Here is a 9,910-nt window from a genome sequence, read left to right as displayed (position 1 = left end):
AGCAGGAAGTTGCTGGCATTAAAACTTGCATGTGCTAGAATTTGCAGCTTTAAAATGTACTTCTAATAATGTGTGGGGTCTACTAAGGCTTAAAAAAAAAACCCCTCACATGAAACAAGCTCAAATTGAAAAAAAAAAAAAAAAAAAGCAAAACCAAAAAAACAAACCCCAAAACCCAGTCATTCTGTGTCTTTGACATTTAAGCAGATGCAAAATACTGAGATTGTTTTCCAGACCTCTTTCTCTCAAAGGAACATAAGGGGGGGTGGGGGGAGGAATTGAACAGGGACACTAACCCATAAAAAATACTATCCCAGACTTTTAAGAGGGCTTACAAAAACACTGTTACTGGGATCTTTATAGTAGAAAGATTCAGACTGTATTAATTGATGCTACTAGTGTCAGCTGTAACAAATATTATGCTGCAGGTGATTGTGAGATGTTATTTCTATAGAGACATATTGTTGATCCTGCTGTAGTTGGCCTTTACTGTGCTTAGAAGTATCAGTGCTTATAATCTCTCTTTCTTTTTCATAAGCTTTGCTCAATAGAAGTAACATGTGAATCAGCAAGTGTGATGGCAGCAACTCTGGCTAATGGTGGCTTTTGCCCAATCACTGGTGAGAGAGTTCTGAGTCCTGAAGCAGTCCGGAATACCTTGAGTTTAATGCATTCCTGTGGCATGTATGACTTTTCAGGGCAGTTTGCCTTTCATGTAAGTACTTCTCAGATATTAATTAGAACTGATCAGGAAGATTAATCTCTGCTACTGTTTTCCATAGTCCAGGGGTTGCTTCCTTGTTTCTGAGGCAGAGGAGAGGATTGTTACACGAACTGTTTAGAAACTGAGCAAACCATAAGGGAAAAAAATCTCACCTAGGGTTCATGGCACTACTAGTACAGCATATGTTATAGCACTCTGCCACTTCACATTTGGGAATCCTTTTCATATTGGAGCATAAATACTGTTCCTTAGGAAAGGCGAAGAGAGAAAGATCTGTTCATGAGAAGAAGAGCTCATGATGTAGACATAACTGGAGAAATCCTCCTATATGGGACTAAAAAACCAGCAGGGAGTTGCTCTTTCTTCACTAACTCAGGCTCATAAATTGTTGTAAAAGTGGCTGTCATACAGAGCACATGTACTGTGCTTCTGTTTTCCAGCAGTATGTTCCTTACATGTAAATATTTCAGGATGGACTGTATCTTACTTGTGCTTTCAGCATTTTCTTTCAAGCATTTTTAGTTTTTCCTTACTACAGACATGTAAACTTGATTGTGATGCTTCATATGGCCTAAAAGTTACTTCTTAGAGAGCTATGAGCATATGTGACATGTTAGTTTCTGTTGGAAAAAATTACTACCTTGGTCCAGACTATAAATAAGTAGGTTATTGTATGATTTCATAGACACTCTTCAGTTTTCTTGTGGTTTTGTTTTTTACCTTTTCCAGTCAAGGTATTTTAAATTGATTGATACAGCTTTGTTCTACTCCCTTGCTGCAAACTGTTTCTGAAAGATAGAGTTGTGCACTACTGCTTAGTCATAATTGCTCTTTTATAATAGATTTAAATGATATTTTCCTACTGTATTACTGACTCATTGTATTGCTGAGAGCAAATAGTTTTATGATTGTGTACCTTGGATTGTCACAAACTGTGCTTCAGGTTGTCTGTCTAAAAAAAGATGAGTAATAATGCTTTTCCAGCTTAAAGTGCTTTCCAGATCTGTGTTTTATAAATGCTGCATAATAATCTTCAGTAAAATGCTGATGCATTGTGTTAGAATAGTGGAGAATGTTGGCAGAGGCTAGTAATTCTCTAAAATATTCTGTAGGTTGGTCTTCCTGCAAAATCTGGAGTTGCTGGTGGGATTCTTCTGGTTGTTCCTAATGTCATGGGCTTGATGTGCTGGTCACCTCCTTTGGACAAGATGGGCAACAGTGTTAAAGGAATTCATTTTTGTCATGTAAGCAGCATTGCCATTGGGTTTTTTGTGGGTTTTTTTGTTTTTCCTTTTGCAGTGGATGTTTACTGAGTTTCAGTTAACATAGCTGAGATCAAAGTCATTTAAACAGTGATTTGTGATTCTTCCATACATAGTAAGTTTCATCTAATTTAAGGGTGAAAGTCCAAGAATAGACATTTGCATTTTAGCAATAAATAGCACTTGAATTCAGTGAGCATGAAGAAAATATGATGCCAAAAAGACGGGAGAATTCTATTGTGGAAAAGCTTTCTAAACAAACACTTCATGAAGCAATGAAAGTGCTGTTCTCTTGTATACTGCATTAGAAGCTCTAGAGCTCTATTTATAGACTTTTTTCCCCTCTCCAGTAATAAAAAGAACAGTTTTCCACTGGAAACGCAACTCTTACTCCATTGCAATAAAACAAAAAGATTCTAATGAAATACTGCCATTCTGATGTATTTTTAAACTGATTTTTGTAAACCATCTGACATAAAAGATGTCTTCACAGATCAGACCCAGTTGTTTGGCAAGCTCTTCCATCTCTTGCCTGTGAAAGGTCTGTGTGTAGTCTGTTGATAGCAGCATTAGAAGCAGGAGAGGTTTTCTGGAGTACTTTGAAATGATGAATAAAGATGTTTTTAGGGGAGGAGAATGTATAAACTGTTGTCTTAGTTTTTCTTTTCTCCCTAAAACCACCGTGTAATACTGATTCTGTAATTTAAATGAGGGGATGAACAGTGGTCAAAACTTTTTATACGTCTATTTCTCAAACCTCCGTCCAGCTGCAAATTAAGAGTACTAAGACATTAATAATTTTAGTATAAGTACTTTAAAGTTTTTTTGTATGAAATAGCCTTGGCAATTTAACTATAAAATCATAGAACTACAGATAGGTGGAGGATTTACTGCATTTACTCTGTGTCGTAATGAGACCTAAAACCTGATACATGATCATGGTGTGCAAATAACATGAAAGTAACATTAAAATCACAGAATCATTAGAGTTGGAAAAGAGCTCTGAGGCTGAGTCCAACCTGTGGCCTAACACCACCATGTCAACTAGACCATGGCACTAGGTGCCACCTCCAGTCTCTTTCCTTAAGCCCCTTAAATACAACAGCATGGAAGAGTTTTGTAATTATAACCCTCATGTTGCAATTCAAACTGAATCAGAATCCATTAAGTCACACATTTTCTTGTTTCATCCTTTTGATTGAAGTTTCATGTACTGCACTAGCCCAGGCTATTCTCTCTGTTCATGAAGTGTTTGATACAGCTGGAGTAGGAATTTATTAAAATGGTTTGCTACTTGTTTTGTACTTTTTTAAAAAGGAGTCGAAAAGTTTTATTAGATCTCTGTCATTTAATTTTGATATGTTCAAAGGGCCTTACAGACAGTGGTGTTAAATAAACTTATTACTGGTTTAAGTTACTAGGATATGATGTAAAGGGTAAGTTATAGTGGTGGTATTATTATATCATATGCATCTGACTATCCTATGCATATAATAATACATGTTCTCTAAATATTTGCAGGATCTGGTTTCTTTGTGCAATTTCCATAACTACGATAATTTGAGGCACTTTGCAAAAAAACTTGACCCTCGCCGAGAAGGTGGTGACCAGCGGGTAAGTTGGTGTCTGTGCTTAGTGAGGATTGCTTGTAGACATCAGAAGAAATGCAAAGTGCTTCTCTAAATGCAGAGCTGCTCAATGACATGTATTGCATCAAAGCTTTCAGATAATCTAGTGAGTTTACATTCTAGGTAGACACTCCCCTGGGTGGACCACACTACCACAGTGTTTTGTGTAGTAGAATGTCATACTAGATTTGTAACTCCATTTCACGCAGTTCATCTCCCCTCCTAGACTAAGTAGATGGTGTCTGGTCTAAGTTACAAAGAGTTTTACTGTCCTGGTTGCCTTTAATAAAGACTTGACCAGCTGGTGGGCTTAGCCTTTCTGTTCTGTGCTGCAGTGCACGAGATCTGTGTTAGGCTGTGTTTTCAGGGGGGTATCTCTGAGAGCACATGACTTGGCTGAGAGTTGCACAGGCAGTGAATTTATTGAATAGTGCCTAGACAAGAGCCTGTTACTTAGGAAGCAGCATAAGCAATGCCTGGGAATGAACTGAATCCACTCCAGCTACATGTACAAAATATGAAAGTGTGAGGGTGCTCGAGAAAAGGAAAACCTCTTTGTCATCATTAATGTTAATGTTTTGACTAAGACATGAAGATCTCCATAGGAGAAGATACAGTAGAATGATTTTTAAAGTGCTTCTATTTGCATGTATACATCTAAAAAATACCCAGTTTTGAATTTGGATTTTTTTTATAACTGGAAAAAGAAAAAATAGTTTATGTGAAGAGCTGAAAAACTCGAGTCTGTTAGCATTGACTGCAAGTATGGATTTTTTTTTTTATTCCTTCAAATACACTAATAAATAATGTATGTTGCTTGAACAACTAGCATTCCTTTGGACCAATGGACTATGAGAATCTCCAGCAAGAACTTGCTTTAAAAGAAACAGTATGGAAAAAAGTGTCACCTGAATCAAACGAGGACATCTCCAGAACCGTAGTGTATAGAATGGAAGGTCGGGGAGAGCAGAACTAAACGAATGGGTTATAGTTTCATTAAATTCTGCATTTTAAAAACCCTCAAGCATCTCTAGATTTAACTTTGATTTGAATATTGTTTGCCTGGTGTTTCATTTATATATACATTTTGTGTAAATTCTGTATGCTATACCAAAAAGACTGTCAAAAGTTCAAGGGGGGGTGGGGAAAAAGCATGTGCAAGCAACAAACCCAAAGCTGTTAACTGACTTTTGTAGCTACTTAGAAAACATTTAGGTTTTGGTTTTGTTTTTTATTTTAAAGGTAAATCTGAGTGTTTTCAAAGATATACCACTTTTGTGTATATCTATTTTTGTTTATATGTGAGAATTTTAAGAAAATGAACTTTAGAGCTAAGCAAGAACTTACATGTCCTCTGAGCAGGGTCAGCATGTAAAGACAGGATGATATTAATTAAAATAGTGTCAACAAAATACAGCAAAATGCTGGATCTCTAAAAGATTGTATATTAAGTGGAGATAGGTTCTGAGTTGTGTAATTACCATATCCTTTTTTGTTTATTTAATGTAAGATTTCCAATTGCATTGAACAGAAATGGCTCCTTTGGATATGCCGTGCTAGTGAAGATTACTTTTTCCTTTTAATCAGACCCTTAATAATTATTGTTAACATTTAAATAAAAAGAGCAAGAATGGCTGGAGAGGAGTGGGAGAAGTGGAGAGGAGGAAGGAAAAGCCTGTCTTATTTATAAGTTAACTAAAGCAGCAGAAAGATTTCTGACCTAACTATTTTGAGTGTCTCTCTAGCTGCTAGTGCTGCCAGCTGGTCGTTGTGAGTCAGAAGTCTGTCTTACTAATAGTGCTGTGCTCCACCCTCGAGAGGAATGTAAGCAGTCTGGGGTTTAGAGTGGTAACCAGCTGAGCAATGAGCAGGAAATGTGTTCAGAGTGAAGCAGATAGGTAGAGCTTACTAAAACTGTTTGCAATTAAGTTATTTTTCAACCATCAATGTATGTGCATGTTCATATATGAAGATCAGAGCTTTCTTTTACTTACACATGAACAAATTCTTAAGAAGTTTCTTATCATTAATTGCTATTTTTGAAAATGAGTTTGCAGCTATCAGCTTGCTAAGAAACCAGACTCACATTTTTCTACAGGCAGCTGCATCTGTTAAGCTGCATAATTTGATAATTTGAGTGTCTTGAGGAGGGTGTAGCTCAAAATGAGGTATTAAAGCTTCAGATAGGCTCAGTAGACACTTCTGGACACTTGTAGATATTATATTCTTAATGATGCTAAAAATCTGATAAAATTATTTTCTCTATAAAGTTTACCGCTTTATAAATTTGCAGCTAATCTGATACATTCCACCCTCAGTACACATCATGCAGAGTCCTGGGTTATAAAATTGTGAAAAAACTTGTCCAGGTTATGATAAATGGAATTGCCTGGTTGAGGATTTTAAGAGATAATGACAGATAATTCCTCAGTAACACCTTCACCTCTTCTCCCTACCCCCTTCCCTAGTCCTTGTACCTTTTTAGTTTAGATAAAACTCCAGAGTTCATATGTGAGTTGTGCATAAAGGGAGAGTGTTTTTTCCTGCCCCTTTTTTGACCCATCTGGGTGTTCGAGATGCATAAAGCAAAGCTGATGCTCTCTGAGAAAGCAAGCTGCTCTTAATTACTCTGTTTAGATACTGTTAGTTTGTCATAAACATTTGAAATAAGCTCTGACTAAACCCTGAGTAATCTTTGTTTAGCAGTGTATTGTAAAAGGATGAGCTTCCTGTCTTCGAAGCCTAGGATGGAAATGTTTAAGTAAAATGATCTAAACCATCAATTCTCAGTGAATTTGAAGCCCTACTGGGGTGAAGAGGTAAATCTGTGGTGCAGATGTCATTAATAAGTGTCAGTCACGAATTGCTGAATAATAACTTGTAATCTTATCACTGATAAGGTTAGGTTTGTCAGTGCTTATATAAAAGTAAGCAAAGGCAAAATGTCAGATTACAAAAATGTCTTGCATGTTTGAGGATTTTACAGTAAACTAGTAGCTACAGAGACATAACAAATATTCAGACCCTGCAGAGCTACATGTCTTTACCTGAAATATCCTCAGTTGCAAGAGGGATTGTAATGTGTCTGTGCTGCTAATGAAGAGCATTTACAGTGATGACATGTTGCTGGTTAATTTACTGATTTAATTAAGAAAGAAAAACAGATGATGCAGGATTTGCTTGATCTAATTCTACCCACCTCGATTTTCAGTACTATTTGAAACCACTTCTAAAAACGTGCTGGAAGATGGAAGATTTTTCCATCTGAGTTTCGACTTAAACCCAAAAATCTTTACCCTATTTATGTTAGTCAGTTACATACAAAACTCGTGGTAGAGTCAAGTCCTGCATGGGAAATACAAAAATAAGGAAACTACTAGCTATTTAATGTGCATGATAAGAATATTTAGGGTACAGCTTACACAATCTTTCCTTTCTATGTATATTACAGTTCTGTAATACATGCTTTCGAAGCCTGTCTCGGAACTGAAGGCAGCCTCTAGCTCGGAAGGGTCAGGAGGAGACTCCTCTGAACCAGCTGTTCTGTAACTTGCCCACACTGGCAGGTTCTTGTCCTGGCCTGGGGTGTCTGCAGGTGGCTCTTGTTCATGGCAGGGCACACCCAGAGGCTGAGGGCAGAGCTGGGGCTGCAGTGGTGGCTGGTCTGAAGGGACGGGGACAGAGGCTCTAGGCATTCCATGTTTGAAGTCTGCAACGGTTTTAGTGTTCACCTGTGCTACAGTAATAGCAATTCTTGATATTCAAGCATTTTAGCTGTTTGTTTGGTTTTTTTTTTCTTTGTCAGCATCATTAACATTTCATTAGAAATGTAAATGCTTTTTAAAGTTTTATTTTAGCATTTGTGTTGTACCTTTTGGCTCAGTTGTTAAGTTACCTGTCTCGTTTTCCATTTTTCATTTGCATTGTATGTTATTTATGTATCTTGATTTCCAGCATGCTTATTTTTGTATTGTTTAATAAATTTATTTTAAGCTGATTTTTATTGTATTTTTTTTCCTCTCAATGGAGAATAGATTTGTACAAACACATTGTTGAGATTGAAGTTGAGATAGTGAGCACTCCATTCTAGAAGAGATTAAGTTCTGGAAAAGTAGGTGGAATAAGCAGATTTAGTTAAACCAGCCATTGAAAACCTTTCTAAGATTTCTTAAACATAGCCTAATTATTTTTCATCTTTGGACTGTTATCTTAGAAAGCTGAAAGCAAAAATCAGTGTAGCAAAACTTTCTCACTGTGACTTTTTTTAATTTAAAAAGTCCTGGTGTAGTAGGACATTAACATCACTGTGTATTTGTCTAGTTTGGAAGATACTGATTCAGTCACTTGGCAAATATGTGGTTAATGGCACCAGTGCCAGGGTAGTAACTGCTGATCCTGAGTACTATGAGGGGAAAAATACAGCTTGTAATAAATCATGGGTAGCAAGGAAGGTAGTCCAAACCCAACATCCTTTTAGTACTGACAGTGGGGTCTGCCTGTACTGAGAATGGCTGTAATTATTAATTTAGCTTTTCTGTAGAATGGTTTATAAGCTGAAATTACTTGTACTAGGGTTGAAAAATTAGCTGTGTGTTCATTGTACATAAAATAGCCCATATTAAGAGTCATAAAGATGAGGAAAGGTGGTAGAGTAATAGGTACGAAGAGACACAGGTGATTTACTGTAGAACTGTTCTGGCTCTTATATTTTGGTTTTCATTGTGCATTTGTGTCAGAAGACCAGTGGGTGGGGAGATGAATAAAAAAGGCTATGGATTCAGAAGAGGGTGGGTGGATGGGAGGGAGAATGCAGTATGTTGGTTTTTCATTGCTCTTATTTCTCTTGGTCTTGATACATACATGTCATTGATGCACAGTACTTAGCTGTGATAATTAATTATGAGTTTCATACTTATGTATGATGTTTTAGTATCCTAAACACAGTTACATAGGCTTTTACTGTTTGTTTTTTCTTTAATAAAAACATTGCTATAGTTCTCTGAAGGGAGTTCAGAAGCACTTACTAGAGTGAAAGAAGAATAGACTTGTTTCAGCAGAGTTCTGATTGAAATGACTACACCTAATAATTTCCCTTCAGGGCAGTCTCGTTGAGGAGTTTGAGTGTCACAAATGTCTATAGTGTAATTGCAGGGATGGCAAGAGGTTTTAAACCAGGTAAAAATCTAACTAAAGCTTAATTGGTTTTTTTTGTCATGGTAGTATCTTGTCTGTTCCATACTTCTTGTCTAGTCTAGACAGCACATAACTAGTGTGCGTAATGACATGCTTGGGTCCTGCACAGCCCCATTTTCATTCAGGACTTTATGTCCTGGTCTGTTGAATAATTTAAATACTGTAAATTATTAAGCTACCTAGCTTGAACCATTGTGGTTTCCAGTTTACCATTTCCTCCCTCTAGGGGATATTGTGTGCAGAATAGAAATGCCCTTTTTCCTTTTAGGTTGCGTGCAGGTAGAAGTTAATTCTATTGCAGGCTTCTAATCCTGCTTTTTGCAGACTTCTGGTATCACTTGGACAGTTAACACTGAAAAGCTTTTGCAAGATTTTTGCACAGCTCTGCACATAGTCCAGCTACTTCTGAAAGTGTACAGGCCTTTCTTCTATGTGTTGCAAGGGTAGTGGTTACATCTGAGGCTGCAGTTAACTAAATAAAGCCTGGAATAGAGTTCAGACTGGCAAAAGTGTGGTGGGGGCAAGTTTGTTGGGTATTTTGCTTGTTGTTTTGGATTTTTTTACCAGTTTAAGTAATTTAAACAGAACTCAATTTAGGCAATGAAGCTGGCATGGGTGTGGACCTAGAGTAAGGCTGTTAGTTAACTAGACCAGGTGGATTTTTAAATGGACAAGGCAGGTGTGTTCACACGTTGGGAGGAGAATGGACAATTTGACACTTTGGCACTAAAGCTGATGAGGAAATAATCCTACAGTGCTTATCTACCCTCAAAAATGTCCCAGCCAGCCATACCTCCATGCGTTCCGTGTACTGAGTGGGCATGCTGGGGAGCCTGTCTGCTCTAGGGTGCTGCCTCCTGTTTGAGCTGCTGCTGTGCTCTGATTCTGACCCAGCTGGCACACAGCTGTGCCTTCATTTGTTTCTTACGAAGTTCTTGTGCACACTGTCAATTGGAAAGTTAGGTTCATACTGTATCTTTTCTTAAATCAGGTACTTGTCTGGGTGCAGGTCATCGTGACCCATCTGTTTGAAGTGCAGGTGATTCTAGTGACTGTAAGCAACATAAGAATGAAACCACAAGGTTGCAGAGCTTGGAAGGGAT

The 9,910-nt window shown here is 37.4% G+C and overlaps 1 protein-coding gene across 1 annotated transcript in view; it reads left to right on the top strand.

Annotated features, from left to right (window-relative positions):
- LOC103800629 (glutaminase kidney isoform, mitochondrial) overlaps positions 1-9,910 on the top strand; it is a 52,718-nt gene that overhangs the window by 27,329 nt on the left and 15,479 nt on the right. Inside the window, exons 11-13 of the mRNA XM_009073011.1 lie at positions 539-715; positions 1,837-1,968; positions 3,508-3,600. Of these exons, the coding sequence (XP_009071259.1) occupies positions 539-715; positions 1,837-1,968; positions 3,508-3,600 (402 nt within the window). The remainder of the gene's footprint in view (positions 1-538; positions 716-1,836; positions 1,969-3,507; positions 3,601-9,910) is intronic.

This window comes from Acanthisitta chloris, unplaced genomic scaffold (assembly GCF_000695815.1).
Source record: "Acanthisitta chloris isolate BGI_N310 unplaced genomic scaffold, ASM69581v1 scaffold7734, whole genome shotgun sequence".
NCBI lineage: Eukaryota > Metazoa > Chordata > Aves > Passeriformes > Acanthisittidae > Acanthisitta > Acanthisitta chloris.
Note: the sequence above shows the minus strand (reverse complement) of the source record. Positions and strands in the feature narration are given on the sequence as shown.